This window comes from Myxocyprinus asiaticus, chromosome 44 (assembly GCF_019703515.2).
Source record: "Myxocyprinus asiaticus isolate MX2 ecotype Aquarium Trade chromosome 44, UBuf_Myxa_2, whole genome shotgun sequence".
NCBI classification, from domain to species: Eukaryota; Metazoa; Chordata; class Actinopteri; order Cypriniformes; family Catostomidae; genus Myxocyprinus; species Myxocyprinus asiaticus.
The window spans coordinates 30,017,923-30,034,898 of record NC_059387.1 but is presented as its reverse complement, the minus strand read 5'-3'; the positions used below and the strand labels follow the sequence as shown (position 1 = coordinate 30,034,898).

Genomic DNA, 16,976 nt, shown 5'->3' with positions numbered 1-16,976 from the left:
TAGCCGACTCGCGGTTCCTCATCAGTGACTTGATAAAGTCACATTACAAGAATAAAAACATTTTTACGATCGCATCTCCCCTTAATTCTTTATATCACACCGTGGATTTGGTGTGATTTTACATATGTGTTAACATAAGATATACGAATGTTTTGGTGACTCCCCTCACACTCGGTTTACAGGTGGGAGGTGGAAGCACATTATTTTGAAATACCACACACTTCCTTTTAACAGGATGGGCAACAGTTATCATGTTTCTGCAAGCGCTCAATTCCTCTTTCTAACACATCTAAATTCAACAGTACTATCAGAGCAGAGCGCGACTGCGCGATACACATTGTGTGTTTTGGTGGATGTTGTTTTCCTCCTAAGTTATTTGCATAAGCCTGCTTTTCCCCCGAATGTGGACCAAATTAGAAACTGTTCCCATTTTAGCCGTGGTTGATAAAGAGATCAGCAGCGTCGTGTGAGAGGTCAGTGTTAGTTTGGACATTCTCCTCAAAAGCGCATGTGAGTGTTTGTTTGATTCTCAGTAGTTGATGCTGCGTCGTGGTGGAAAGCGGCAGGTGATGTATGTTTTGTTGGTATACAGAAGCCTACAAACTTTCAATTAATAGTTTTAGTCGTTGCTGACCACATTACTGTTAAACTCGAAATGTATTCCGACACATTCTGCCTTCTTATTATTGATGTGCATTTACCTATCTTGCATGTCGATTAATGATTGTTTCATGAAATGTTTGTGTGTGCCGTTTTTCTTGCATTGTTATGACAATGGATTGTGAAGTGATGTGTATGTTGTCTACATGATATATAGAAGTTAAAGTTGGTGTGATCACTGTGAAGGGCTTACTTCTGGACCTTTCCCGGGATCAGGGTAATCCACTACAGATTACAGAATACATGCTGTAAAATGTAATTTGTAACGTATTCCATTAGATTAGATTACATTACTGACTTTGAGTAAATACTTTGGATTACTTCTTCAGTACTGGCAAATTTTTCACTTGTTCTGTAAATAAACAAGTAAATAACGTAAGAAAATTAACTTAAAATCCTTAAAGCAAGATAAATTTTTGATATTTTTTTTTTACAGAAAAACAATATTAAAATACATAAAACATTTTTACAATGACAAATCTGTTAGAAAACCTTTTTGAAATTAATGATTGAGTTCACTTACATATATTCATGGTGCAAGCAAAGTATTTTAATATATTTTGCTTTATGGTTACACTAAATTTTTTAAGTCATTAAATAAAAATTTTATAGAAAATGATATAAATGATTAAAAAAACAACAACAATGAAACCAACATGGATTTCTACGAACTTGATAGAGGCGTTTTACGTTAGAGGTCGACAGGTAGTGGATTTTGCAGATACTGATTAATAAATTAGTGGAAAAAGATGATAACCGATTAATCAGCTGATAGTTTTTAAAATTGATTTATGGAATGTTCAGAAAATAATAATATATCATGACTTTAACGGGCTCAGACATAAACACTAGAATAGTCCAAAATGAAAAATTGTTTATTGTTCGACCAAAATCCCATTAATACCCAGAAAAATGAAAATAAAAAAATGGCTCTGTTACAGTGCTCTATAGTTAAGTAGGCTATTATACAAATTAGGCTATTTATAGCCTATATATTCACCAGATGAAGGGGTTTGTATATTTATTTCACCAGATGAGGTTTAATGAGGAACAAGGTTCATTATTATTCACAAGATATGTACAGTAGTTGGACAAACAATATATGTGCTGATGGGACACGGTTCTATCAAAATAATGTATTATAAAAATAAAAATATGTATTAAAGTGAGGATAAAAATATGGATGAATATTGTCAATGATGGCAGAAAATACAGCAAATAAAAACAGCATACAGTATATATCTTTTTTTTTTTACATCTCGGACAACCTTATTCATTAACAACCCATATGTTTGCGTGGGTGGGTGTGTGTATATATATATATATATATATATATATATATATATATATATATATATACATAGCCTAATTTAATATCCTGGGCAGGGTTGGGGAGTAATGGAATATATGTTACGTATTTAAAATACAAACTATAAGTAACTGTATTCCACTACAGTTACAATTTAAATCATTGGTAATTAGAATACAGTTACAAAAAGTATTTTGATTACTGAAAAGATTACTTTGCATTTTATTGTCATTTGTTTCATTTAATGTTTAGACTATTCAGTTGGAAAACATTTATCCATATAAACAATGCAATCTGAGGAGCTTTCAAACAGCAGTGAAACACTTTCTTAAGATGTGTTACATTCATACAGGTTTGTACTGTTGTGAGTGAAAAGGTGGATATGGTGTCATTGAGGAATTGTCGCTTGGGTGCTTAATAGAGGAGCTACATCACGTTTCTACAGCTTAACAAGAACAGTTAGAAACGCTTTGACAGATGAAACATAAATCCAATAAATACATGATTACATGTCTTGGTTTTTATGAGGTTAGGGTATTTTTACAAGAAATGCTAACCAGTGTAGCGTTTGACAACGTATAGAAAGCTACAACCAATATATCTATGATGAAAATGCACATTGGGGCATAACTTTGCTTTCTCTAGTAAGACCTTTGATATTAGAGAGAAGATGTGCTTTAAAAATCTTAAATATTGTTTTTCTGTAAATAATAATATAAAAAAATCCTTAAAGCAAGATACATTTAAGTGAATTTTCTTACTTTATTTACTTGTTTATTTACAAAACAAGTGAAAAAATTTGCCTGTACTGAAGAAGTAATCCAAAGTATTTAGATTACATTACTGACTTTGAGTAATCTAACAGAATATGTTACAAATTACATTTTACAGCTTGTAACCTGTAGTGGAATACATTTCAAATATCATGATTTTTTGCTTAAAGTGTGCTTGTGCTATCTTCTTTTTCTATATGCGTGCATGCATGCATGTGCATACATATATATATATATATACATATATACAGTGTATATATACAGTTGAAGTCAGAAGTTTACATACACCTTAGCCAAATACATTTAAACTCAGTTTTTCACAATTCCTGACATTTAATCGCAGAAAACATTCCCTGTCTTAGGTCAGTTAAGATCACTATTTTAAGAATGTGAAATGTCAGAATAATAGCAGAGATAAATATTTATTTCAGCTTTTATTTCTTTCATCACATTCCCAGAGGGTCTGAAGTTTACATACACTTTGTTAGTATTTGGTAGCATTGCATTTAAATTGATTAACTTGGGTCAGACTTTTTGGGTAGCCTTCCACAAGCTTCTCACGATAAGTTGCTGGAATGTTGGCCCATTCCTCCAGACAGAACTGATGTAATGTGTCAGGTTTGTATGCCTCCTTGCTCGCACATGCTTTTTCAGTTCTGCCCACAAATTTTTAATCAGACTGAAGTCAGGGCTTTGTAATGGCCACTCCAATATCTTGACTTTGTTGTCCTTAAGCCATTTTGCCACAACTTTGGAGGTATGCTTGGGGTCATTGTCCATTTGGAAGACCCATTTGTGACCGAGCTTTAACTTCCTGGCTGATGTCTTGAGATGTTGCTTCAATATATCCACATAATTTTCCTTCCTCGTGATGCTATCTATTTTGTGAAGTGCACCAGTACCTCCTGCAGCAAAGCACCCCCACAACATGATGCTGTCACCCCCATGCTTCACACTTGGGATGGTGTTCTTCGGCTTGCAAGCCTCACCCTTTTTCCTCCAAAGATAACAATGGTCATTATGCCCAAACAGTTCAATTTTTGTTTAATTAGACCAGAGAACATTTCTCCAAAAGATCTTTGTCCCCATGTGCACTTGAAAACTGTAGTCTGGCTTTTGTATGGCAGTTTTGGAGCTGTGGCTTCTTCCTTGCTGAACAGCCTTTCAGGTTATGTCGATATAGGACTCATTTTACTGTGGATATAGATACTTGTCTAACTGTTTCCTCCAGCATCTTCACACGGTCCTTTGCTATTGTTCTGGGATTGATTTGCACTTTTCGCACCAAACTACGTTCATCTCTAGGAGACAGAATACATCTCTTTCCTGAGCGGTATGGTGGCTGCGTGGTCCCATGGTGTTTATTCTTGCGTACTATTGTTTGTACAGATGAACGAGGTACCATCAGGCATTTGAAAATTGTTCCCAAGGATGAACCAGAATTGCGGAGGTCCACAATTTCTTTTTGAGGTCTTGGCTGATTTCTTTTGATTTTCCCATGATGTCAAGCAAAGAGGCACTGAGTTTGAAGGTAGGCCTTAAAATACATCCACAGTTACACTTCCAATTCAGTACACCTCCTATCAGAAGCTGATTGGCTAATTGTCTAAATGCTTGACATAATTTTCTGGAATTTTCCAAGCTGCTTGAAGGCACAGTTAACTTAGTGTATGTAAACTTCTGACCCACTGGATTTGTGATATAGTCAATTAAAAGTGAAACAATCTGTCTGTAAACAGTTGTTGGAAAAATTACTCGTGTTATGCACAAAGTAGATGTCCTAAACGACTTGCCAAAACTATAGCTTGCTAATATTAAATCTGTGGAGTGGTTAGAAATGAGTTTTAATGACTTCAACCTAAGTGTATGTAAACTTCTGACTTCAACTGTATGTATATGTATATATATATATATATATATATATATATATATATATATATATATATATATATATATATATAATATATGTACAGTACTGTGCAAAAGTTTTAGGCAATTGTGACAAATTTTTCATAGTGAGGATGTCTTCAGAAATAATACCATAAATAGTTTTCATTTATCAATTAATGTCATACAAAGTCCAGTAAACATAAAAAAAAGCTAAATCAATGTTTGTTGTGACAACCTCCATCTTCAAACCAGCACCAATTCTTATAGGTACACCTGGTCACAGTTTTTCTTGGTTGTTGGCAGATAGGATGTTCCAAGCTTCTTGGAGAAATTTCCACAGTTCTTCTATCTATTTCGGCTGTCTGAATTGTTTCTGTCTCTTCATGTAATCCCAGACTGACTCGATGTTGAGATCCGGGCTCTGAGGGGGCCATACCATCTGTTGTAGGACTCTTCTATTCTATTCTATTCTATTTGCAAAATTAATGTTTGGAAGTCAAAAATTGATATTTCCTATTGACACTTTAAAGCTGAAGATATAAATAACCATCTTAAGACAAATATTTTTGTGAAACATCTTAAGACTTTTGCACAGTACTGTATATATATATATATATATATATATATATATATATATATATATATATATATATATATATATACTTTTTGTTACTGTGCAGTAGATATTCCTGGAACGAGCTCTGTCTGACTATCTGGGACTGACTGTTCCTACAAGCAGCTCCAACTGTTCATTCCTGATAAATACAAGGGCCAGACCACTCACTCACACTTTTAATATGGCAAAAAGTGTCTGTACAGTCTGTCGTGAGCTGGGATTAAATATATTTGTGTCTTACAGCATTTTGCCCGGAGGAGATGACCTCATATTGAAGTGTTTTCTGCTGCTGTGGTGGATGTTTGGTTGGCGTGGACCTGATGTCCACAGTGATGGCTGCAGATTTTTTGGCAGACAGAAGAGCGATTCTACGGGCTTCACGGAATAGATGGAGCAGGACAGATCATTCTGAGATTGATCAGATTATCAATTCTAACACAAGTACGTATGTTTACACTCATCTGAGATGTTTGCTTATTATATGTGCATGGTTAATGATGTTATGTTGGTCTATAATCTTATAAAGTGGATTGCAATATACTTTTACCGATATTCTTTTGCCAGTCAACCCAAGTGGTCTCTCTGTTTAGTGTAGACTGGAGTCCTAACCAGGGGTACATACTTAAACAAATAATCATGATTAATAATCATCATTAATCTCTATTAATGGGGATTTAGGGGTACATAAATAAAAAATGTTTGGGAAATATTGGTTTAGAGGAGACTGTAGCAAGAAAACTCTTCTTTACTAAAGTGTATTTAGTTAACTGAATGGCAGGAAGATGGTATGAGCAGAGTGGAACTAAATCGAATATTTTAATGATTGGCCTCATTTGTTTTGAACAGGGAACTGTGACGAAGACATTGTACAGCGCTGGCTTACGTCAATCCCCAAGTAAGAGCTGCTTCCATGTCTCTTTTAGTTTGGCTTTATTTAAGATGGGAGTTTAAACACTTCAAAATCCAGCAAGCTGGAGGCTCTACCATTGTGTTGCTGTCGTGTTTTTGCATATCTTTCGACATTGTTTTCTTAAAAGCTTTTCCTCCCGGTGATGTGGTCACTAACAGAGCTCGACTTCCTTGTTTAGGGACGATGCAAAACCAGAGGTTGCCCTGGAGACGGCAAGTAAGATTACATGTCACTGCAAATTTGCAAACCACAATGCCCCCCCCCCAAACAAAAACAAAACAGAGCTCATATGTGATTGCCATGGAATGTACAGTATATTAAATATATATGTACTTAATTGTTTTAGAATACACTAATTATTGAACATATATACTGTTTCCTAAGTAAAGCTCCAGAATATGGTGTAAGGAATATTTATTATAATAATCTGTTGTTATAAAGTGGTTTAATTCAGAATCTGAGATATTATATTCAATATTGGGGTTTGTTTTGGGGCAAAAGCTTTATATTTATATGAATATTTATTGTTTTATAGTTGCTTATTTTATAATTTCAATTCAGTACAATGTAGCTTGATTAATGTGGTCTTCAAATAACATGCAAAGCAATTTTGTGAATGCCCATTTAACCCTGGAGCTCAGTGTTAATACGCCACCTGGTTTACAGTGTAGTGCACTGGATTATGCAATTGACATACTGATATGATTCGATTTGCACTGCGAATATACTGTACAATATCATTTTATCTTGATTTGTCACTTTAAAAAGCTGTCCTATTGGCAGGTGAACTTAGGGTTTGAATTAGTTCCTTTTGAATTTCATTACTTAGACTGCTTTGTAAATACCGTATTTTAATCTTTTGCTTTGCTTACAGTGAAGCCTATAAGGAGAAACAGGAGTGCAGAAGATGATCTGGCACTAGGAGTGGAAGGTAAACATTCCCTTGTTGTATTGCTCTGTTCAGTTAAACCAAATACTTGGCTGAAAAAGGACTGTGAACAGACAAGCAATTCATCTCAGATATGTCTAGAGGTGGTGCTGACTAATAATTGATGGATATATTGATGAATGGCGGTTATTCAGCTGATATTTGGGCATTTTAAGGTACTCGCATCCGTTATAACCATAACAGTGTCCACTAACCTTATAAACTTGTTGCGTCAGTTCCAAAATCGACCAATAGCTTTTTCAATAGAGAACAAACCATTTCTCTTTTAGAATTTTCTTTTTGTGTGTGTTAATTTTGAGTGAATATTGGGTAAATCTCCCCCATCAGACATTTTTGCATTAATTCTAATGTGTTTACCTTTTTCTGTGGCGCTACTGTTGGCATGTTGCGCAAACAGCCTCAGATACACCTGTAGTCCCATGGAAACTAGGAAATAATCATGTTCACATAATCAATGATGAGTGCCATTTGGTGGGTCTGTGTAGCTCAGCAAGTAAAGACGCTGACTACCACCCCTGGAGTCACGAGTTTGAATCCAGGGCATGCTAAGTGACTCCAGCCAGGTCTCCTAAGCAACCAAATTGGCCCGGTTGCTAGGGAGGGTAGAGTCACATGGGGTAACCCACTCGTGGTCGCTATAATGTGGTTCTCGCTCTCGGTGGGGTGTGTGGTGAGTTGTGCGTGGATGCTGCGGAGAATAGCTTGAAGCCTCCACGCACGCCATGTCTCCGCAGTAACGCACTCAACAAGCCATGTGATAAGATGCATGGATTGACGGTCTCAGACATGGAGGCAACTGAGATCCGTCCTCCGCCACCCGGATTGAGGCGAGTCACTACGCCACCACGTGGACTTAGAGCGCATTGGGAATTGGGCATTCCAAATTGGGAAAAAAAAAAGAAAAAAGGAAAACAAAATTAATGAGTGCCATTTGAAGGGTGAATTTTCCCTCTGAAGATTACATTTTTATTCCACTGATGATTAGGGTTGGGGTTTGGGTGTAGAGTTAATCAAATATGCATTCCTAATGACTGTATTTCATCAATTACAACAAAAAAACAACTCGTTTTACAACTTGCTTTTGGCACCAGTTTGTGAATATTTCACCCAGAAACTGGAGCTCACACATGCCCATACATTCAACAATGGTTCAAGCATCGGCTACTGTGGAGCAGTGGTTTGAATTTCGGTAAGCACAGACCGATTTCAGCTAAAGAACTTTAGTCCTGCTGTCGCCAAATTCACAGTGAGATCAGTCTGGTAAAATAATTGTTAATTTTATTTCGGCAATCTCATTTGCTCTCATTTTGTATGCACATATCGGTATTATACTGGCAATCGGCCACCCTTGTCTCTAGATATCGGCATTGGCATCACTATTAATCACCAGTGCTAACAATGTTTGGTAAATGATTGTACTGAGGTTGTGGATTCTGTATTTAAATATTTGCAATACAGTGGCGTATGGACATCTCTATGTTTGTGAAGCCGCAGCGGGCCAAGTCTTAGAATAGATTGACCGATTCTGAATGACTGTGCTAAATCTGGATTTTAAACATGGCAAATCTCTCCATACAAACACTGACAGAAAGTGAGACAGTCCAGTCGCTGCTGTTTCCTGCTTTAGGGGACACCATTCTGAGCTGTGTCACGGCACAGTCGAAGAAAGTTTACCTGATGCTGTTTGGTTTCCAGTCACGCAAAACAGATAAGGACTAGATAAAAGGGAGAAAGATGTATTCCTTAGTTTAACATGATTTACCCAAGTAGGACATGTTCTGGATCAACAGTCTTCTTAGTTCCAGAACAAATTTCTTATCAACCACTCAGATTTTTGAGTTGGGTTAGAGTTCAACAGCATTCTTTTTAACCTATTTTTCCTTGATTTTAGAGTGAAGGTGTTTTTGGTTGCAGTCATATGTGTGCATATATTGGATATTTTACAAGGGCTTTGAATGTGGCTCATCCAATTCAGAATAGTGGCCCATCAATATAGGGTTTTCAATGACCAATTTTACGTATTAGTCCCCCAGTGTTGAAAATTAGGTTACATCCTTGGGGTTAGGATTATGGAAAGGGCACTAATTGCTTGACGTGAGTGTTGTTCCAGGATCAACAAAGGATGTCGATCTAAGCACACGTCCTAATTTGCTATATTATATTATGCATGGTCATATTTTGCCTTTTTGATGTTCTTGTCCTCTCATAAACAGCTCTATAGAAGATTTTGCCATGTTGTCAAGGACATACTGGGCCTTGATGTCTTCTTATAAGGGGATCCTGATCCATTGAGGCTAGTTTATTTTGCCAAACCAACATCTTGTATGGGTATTTTGCCTGATTTTTCATCAATTCATACCTGGGCAATTACAGGTGCATCTCAATAAATTAGAATGTCGTGGAAAAGTTCATTTATTTCAGTAATTCAACTCAAATTGTGAAACTCGTGTATTAAATAAATTCAGTGCACACAGACTGAAGTAGTTTAAGTCTTTGGTTCTTTTAATTGTGATGATTTTGGCTCACATTTAACAAAAACCCACCAATTCACTATCTCAAAAAATTTGAATATGGTGACATGCCAATCAGCTAATCAACTCAAAACACCTGCAAAGGTTTCCTGAGCCTTCAAAATGGTCTCTCAGTTTGGTTCACTAGGCTACACAATCATGGGGAAGACTGCTGATCTGACAGTTGTCCAGAAGACAATCATTGACACTCTTCACAAGGAGGGTAAGCCACAAACATTCATTGCCAAAGAAGCTGGCTGTTCACAGAGTGCTGTATCCAAGCATGTTAACAGAAAGTTGAGTGGAAGGAAAAAGTGTGGAAGAAAAAGATGCTCAACCAACCGAGAGAACCGCAGCCTTATGATTGTCAAGCAAAATCGATTCAAGAATTTGGGTGAACTTCACAAGGAATGGACTGAGGCTGGGGTCAAGGCATCAAGAGCCACCACACACAGACCTGTCAAGGAATTTGGCTACAGTTGTCGTATTCCTCTTGTTAAGCCACTCCTGAACCACAGACAACGTCAGAGGCGTCTTACCTGGGCTAAGGAGAAGAAGAACTGGACTGTTGCCCAGTGGTCCAAAGTCCTCTTTTCAGATGAGAGCAAGTTTTGTATTTCATTTGGAAACCAAGGTCCTAGAGTCTGGAGGAAGGGTGGAGAAGCTCATAGCCCAAGTTGCTTGAAGTCCAGTGTTAAGTTTCCACAGTCTGTGATGATTTGGGGTGCAATGTCATCTGCTGATGTTGGTCCATTGTGTTTTTTGAAAACCAAAGTCACTGCACCCGTTTACCAAGAAATTTTGGAGCACTTCATGCTTCTTTCTGCTGACCAGCTTTTTAAAGATGCTGATTTCATTTTCCAGCAGGATTTGGCACCTGCCCACACTGCCAAAAGCACAAAAAGTTGGTTAAATGACCATGGTGTTGGTGTGCTTGACTGGCCAGCAAACTCACCAGACCTGAACCCCATAGAGAATCTATGGGGTACTGTCAAGAGGAAAATGAGAAACAAGAGACCAAAAAATGCAGATGAGCTGAAGGCCACTGTCAAAGAAACCTGGGCTTCCATACCACCTCAGCAGTGCCACAAACTGATCACCTCCATGCCACGCCGAATTGAAGCAGTAATTATAGCAAAAGGAGCCCCTACCAAGTATTGAGTACATATACAGTAAATGAACATACTTTCCAGAAGGCCAACAATTCACTAAAAATGTTTTTTTTATTGGTCTTATGATGTATTCTAATTTTTTGAGAGAGTGAATTGGTGGGTTTTTGTTAAATGTGAACCAAAATCATCACAATTAAAAGAACCAAAGACTTAAACTACTTCAGTCTGTGTGCATTGAATTTATTTAATACACGAGTTTCACAATTTGAGTTGAATTACTGAAATAAATGAACTTTTCCACGACATTCTAATTTATTGAGATGCACCTGTATATCTACAGTATCACAAATGCCCAAATAGTGACAATTATAGTGAGCTGGGTGTTTCTTCAACTTCAGTCTTTGGAATTGATTTTTTTTGTTTTGTTTTTTGAGCCTAACCCTAACTCAGCTGACTTCAACTTTCTTTTTCTTTTTGTTATATGAAGGTTACATTAAAACTGAATTGGAAAAGTTTTACCATGCCTTCATAATTTATTTTTGATACTTTTCAAATGCCTTATGAACAGATTTGACTTTTTTAGCCTTGTCCCAGACGTTCAAAATTAAAATATGAAAATCCATTATTAAAATAAAAATTATTACATGTTTAAAAATATGATAATCTAAACATAGGGTGAAACAAACATAAACCATTTCAGTATTTATTGTGTGAAAATGATTTCTATCAATTAAAAAATATGACTGTCCCCATAGTTTTGACGTCATTTCCACCACCACAAAAAATAAAAAATAAAAATTCCCAAATAATAATGATTTTTCAAAAGTTATTGTACTTGTTTACCAAGTCAACAAAAGTGTCTGTGAGGAGCATTCTTGAGACGAAATTTAAGATGATTAAAGAATTGAAGGTAAATATCACTTGAGAGTCTTTTTATTGCATGTCATTTTGCCAAATTACTTAAAAGTTATATTATTTAATTGTGTGTATTAAGGATAAATAAAATGTTAATTGTAAAATTAGCCTTAGCAAGCAAAATTAGGCAGCCGTTTTGTTTAAAAAACTTTAAAAATGTCATTTATATTAGCGTCATTTCCACAACAGAATTCTGTTAGACACAATACAGAATGTGAGAAATGTGGTGGAAATTACACTGGTGGGAATTTTCATGACTTTTAGAAAAAAATAGCAAATGACATGACTCTCCTGTGGTACATTTACATACAATGTTATACATTGTTAGTAGACAAATGTAAAAAAATGAGAGTGTGGAAGATGTTTTAAAGAGACTTTCCTTCCTAGAAATTCGAGTGTTAAAAGTGCCCAAAGTTGAAGAAACTAACAGCCAGTTCTATTTAAATATTTTATTTGTTTCTTAAGTAGGCCCAAAACCCCTGTTTACATGTATGCTAATCACAGTAGTTTCTGAAAAACAGCAATCCACTGTGTTCTGTTCTTTCCATAGCCATTGTGGCACACACAGGCTGTAGGGAAATTTACAGAAGTTAGCCTTGAGCTGACATTTCACTTTGAGGACCAGGCCCATTTTTTTGTATTGAATATTTTGCCGAAGAGGACTGCTTTTGCCTTCTTCCTATACCTCACTCATGTCCTTATTCACCCACCTTAAAGTATATTTATTCTGTCTATCTGCTTAGCATGCTGTCTTTGTCAACAGGGTTCTGTCTTGCTTAGAGTCCTGTTTTCTGTCCTGGGCTCAATCTTTATGTTCTGGCTTCTATCGGTCTCTTTCAAGGTGCTCACTGGATTCTCTTTTAAATTAGAGTCTTAAGCTCCTTGCTGTCGACTCTGACTCAAACTCTTTGTGGGAAAAGTTGCTTGCCTCCTCTAAATCTCTGATTCACATTCTGTCAGTCATTTGCCCTCAGTCAGACACACCCCGTCTAACAAATGTGGTGCTTTGGTTTCATAACACAGTGGCAATGGAAGGTTGACAGAACGGAATGGATTGTTACACATTGGAATCGCTGTGATTAAACAAAGATGCTGGTTTGACAATGCAAGTTAGGCTCATTGGATCAGGATGCACTTATAAGACAACATCAAGGCGCAGCTAGACATTTTTTCCCTGACAACATGCCAAAGTCTTCTGTGGAAATTGTTTATGAGAGGACTAGATCATCAAAACAACAAGGATGAATATTGACCTAATATAGCTACTCTACTGGAGACTGGAGGTGTTTAATTGAAAGCGAAGCTGTTTTCCATCTTTAAATGACCTCTATGTTTTATCTGTGTCTGATGCAGCATCTTTATATAGTAAACTCTCCCTCAGGACTGTACGGAGCTTTCGGAGGTAAGAACACATCTGCTTTTCTCTTTTCACTGGCAATATTTTTAACTTGTTTTAAGCATAAATCTAACAAAATTAAGTGAGGTTTATTTCCTAAAACAAGAAAAAAATGTCTTAGCCCAATGGGGTATGAAGAATAACCTTTTTAAGATTAAACTTTTCACATTCAAGATATATGCTCTGAAAACATGTATTATCTTAAACAATTTTGCTTTTAAAGGAAATGTATCCTGTTTGAAAGATGTTTAGATAGTTTTACTGTAAAACAAGTTTTATTAGGAAAATAGAATTTTTTTTTATTTTTTTTGCAGTATTCTTATTGGACTACTGCTGTTTTACATGGTACTTTAATTTGTAACTTGCAGAACTTTAATAAACTTTAAGCTAAACGTAAGTGTCTAGCCAATTACTAAAAAAAGAGTGATTGAGTTATTATACTTGAACCAAAATTAAACATCCCTTATTACTTTTAAAATTCTTGCATGCATGTCCACCAGCTTTCAATTGGACATTCCCCCATATTATATTATATTATACAGGGGCGTAGATTCCAGGGGGGGATATGGGGGGGTAAGCAAGTACAACCCCCCAATATTTATACCATGATCAGTGGAAACATGTAAATGCTTCACAGTGCAACCCCCCATGATCAAGCCAAATCTACGCCCATATGTGGTACTATACATAATCATATAACAAACTTTCCATATCCCAAACAACCTATGATGTAACATGAATATACAAAGTGTATACCTGACTTTAATTAACAGCAAATCTTGTGGATGTAGGATGGTCCTGTTGCGAAATTTTTAACAATTTTAATATAATGTATTGTGATAACGTTGATGTTTATTGTACTCCATACTATCAAGGGTGTAGATTTGGCTTGAGCATTGTGGTGGGGGGGGTGGGTTGTACTTGCTTGTTTTGATTATTGGGGGAGTTACCTCCCCCCCCCCATCACCCCTGAAATCTACGCCCCTGGGCATGTGTATATACTATATATCAGCCCCGCCAGAGTGTAAACGTGTATATGGGTGTGAGGTGTCATAGCCTCGTTCAGACACCTGCCAAACTTGAGTCATATTTCCCATGCAAATGCTGATCCGGTTGTGCTGACCTGCCGCCACATGGGCTGGTTTGCATGAGGTGGAATGTCACTGATGAGGGAATGAGGCAGGAGAAGAACTTTTCTGACCTGTGAAACTGGTCAGAAAACTGGAGAAGAACTGGAGAAACTTGGAAGTTTGAGTGGATTGTAGGGGCAGGACAACAGTATTTGGTATCATTTCTTGAATCTTTTGCCTGATTTTACCACCTTTATTTTGATGTCATCCACATACAGGTCATCTGTAGACCCTCCTTCTCTGTCTAGGTTAAACAGTCTTGCATCGGGTTTCTCGATACAATCTGGAGCCAGGTAAGACCCAAACTTTTCAACTTAAGTGTCACTTACTGTAACTCACAATTAATTGACTTGAGACTTGAGTTGGACTCCGAATTAGACACTTGTGAGTCTTTAAGTCTACTGTTAAGATATAGGGGAGCCTCTCTGTCACTATTATTTTGTCTGAAAATGTACAGCAATTTGCTCCTGTATTCAACAGCAGTGTTTTTTTCATAGGAAATCCCTAGAAATAAGGTATTTTTAAAAATATATAAGATTAATTGTCTTGAAACAGGGTTTATAGAACTAATGGAGGCCCCAAACTACAAGGTAAATTGTTTTTTTTTTTTTTTCACAAAGTACATTTTTTATTTTAGTCTCTCAGTGCTTTCTTGAGTCAATTTCCTACTCTTTTCCCCTAGGAAAAGTATTTTTTCTCCATATTTTTGGGGGCGGTGTTTTTTGTTTGTTTTTTCCTCGTAAAATATATAAATAAATTGCGTAAAATGTTTATATCTCAGCAATTTTGATTCTCCACAATAAAATGAGAACTAGACTCTTGACAAAAGACAAAGCGACTGGTCAGACCGATCGAGTTCTTGTTCTAAATAAAAGCTAGAAAGTATAGAACAGAACGCAGGTGTATTGAGATATGTTTTTAAAAGTCACATTTGTTTTTAACTTGACATAGTGTCTAAAAAAACGCGGTGCTACTGCCCAAGATACTGAAAAACTACGAGACGTTCCGCAATGTTCAAAAATGTCCATCTGTACCACGTTTACATAAATATACAGCTGAAAAACAGCGAGGATGGAGTCAAAAAGCGTTTCGTGAACAGCCCCCAAGACCTGAGACTTGACTTGGATTGTGACAAAAGACTCGACACTTGTGAACATGTCTCTCTCAGTGGTTTGTTAACATGTATTCTTGCGTTGTTGTTTTTTTTTTTTCACAGTGTGATGGATGTGTTAAATATGTTAAAAGATGACCCTGAAGAACTGCTGCTGGATTTGGGTTTCGGCATCGATGAGCCCGACATCACGGGGAGAATCCCGGCCCGATTCCTCAGTTATAAGTCCCATGCTCGCGGCATCAGTTTTCAGCTCTTTCTGGAAGCTCAGCAGAGCCGAATGGACATTGAAAACCCAGATGTCAGGAGTGAGTACCATGCCAGCAGGAGCTAGTCTTTCAATGTCTGATCTTCATATCCATACACAGTTGTCAAAAGCTGCATTTACACCGTCAACCTTCTCCCCCTCCCCTTGTTGCAAGAGATTTTTTACGTCTGATTTTGTACCATTTTCAAATACGGTCATACATCAGATACGTGTCTTAACATCCGGTCATCTTGACCTACATTTAAACACTTTGTCATGATGACCATTCTTCAGTTGAACACAAAAGTAGAATATTTTAAAACTGTGCTGGTCACTTTTTACATTGAATTACAGTGACTGAAGGCTTCAGAAGACTTGGAATATAGTGCACAAATTGCATGGACCACTTTTATGACACATTTATGGTGCTTTGAGACCTTTTTAAAGCAAATCATTCCAATTGTATAGAAAAGAGCCATCATTTGTGTTCATGGAAGAAAGTAAGTCATACGGGTTTGGAATGAAATGAGTGAATGATGACAGAATTTGCATTTTTGGGTGAACTATTGATGTCTACAGTAAATGTAAACAGATTGGACACAAATCTGATATTCTTCAAGACGACAGATGAACACGAACAACTTCAGGTCAAATGGCTGTTTTACTGTAAAATAAAAGTTGACACTCATTTCCTGAACAGGAAATTTCCTGCAATGTGTTGATAGTCTGAATAAGAAGAACTGTTTTCTACTAGTCATGAGTCATGAAATAACTATATCTGTCTTCCTCTCTTTGCTCAGATCGATTTCGACAGCTTGAGGTTCTTCAGCAGGTCACCACAACCTTCTCATCTCTGGTTGGCCCTTCGTCTCCGGTTGCGGATGCAGCTTCAGCTTCCCGAATGTCTTCGGAGGCACGGGAAAGGAGGAAACGCATGGCTATGATTCTGCGTAGAGCATCCAAGAAGAGTCTCAGCCAGGCCCAGAACCAGCAAGCACTCCCTCCAGAGAACTCAGCCCAGTCTGGCATGGAATCCTCTGGAACTCCAACAGCAGATAAAAGAATCCCACCAAAACGGTCTCGGCAAAGTTTATCTGACAACAGCGGCCTCTTTCCCTTACAAGAGGAGCAGAGTTTTAATTTAGAATCAGCTGAGCCCATTTTAATCAGCCACACAACAAGAGGAACGACAGACCTCCTAAAACTTACGTCCGATCCCTTGTCCACCGATGGGAGCGCACAGCAACCTGTGGAATCTTTTGAGCTAGAGGAGGTGACTTATTACGTATTATGTCTATACTTGCCATTTTTTGTGATGGACTAAAGTTATGTAAGCAGGAGTTTCAATAAATGCTCTTTTTTTATTTTTTTAAAGTTATGGTACATTATCGTAGTCAATCAAGATAAAGGAAAATTCCTTATTATATGACAACTTTACATTTTATGTG

At 36.9% G+C, this 16,976-nt stretch overlaps 1 protein-coding gene across 4 annotated transcripts in view; it reads left to right on the top strand.

Moving 5' to 3' along the window:
* Positions 1–294: 294 nt before the first annotated feature.
* Positions 295–16,976, top strand: part of LOC127434638 (uncharacterized) — a 29,316-nt gene continuing 12,634 nt past the window's right edge. The window contains exons 1-10 of one of the 4 annotated variants that reach the window (XM_051687521.1): positions 295–473; positions 4,132–4,273; positions 5,492–5,689; positions 6,095–6,143; positions 6,337–6,374; positions 7,033–7,089; positions 12,998–13,046; positions 14,389–14,463; positions 15,387–15,589; positions 16,329–16,801. In XM_051687521.1, the coding sequence (XP_051543481.1) occupies positions 5,569–5,689; positions 6,095–6,143; positions 6,337–6,374; positions 7,033–7,089; positions 12,998–13,046; positions 14,389–14,463; positions 15,387–15,589; positions 16,329–16,801 (1,065 nt within the window). In that variant the 5' untranslated portion in view covers positions 295–473; positions 4,132–4,273; positions 5,492–5,568. Of the gene's footprint in view, positions 567–4,131; positions 4,274–5,491; positions 5,690–6,094; positions 6,144–6,336; positions 6,375–7,032; positions 7,090–12,997; positions 14,326–14,388; positions 14,464–15,386; positions 15,590–16,328; positions 16,802–16,976 lie in introns of those variants that run through there. The other 3 variants (XM_051687520.1, XM_051687522.1, XM_051687523.1) reach the window with 3 other exon arrangements.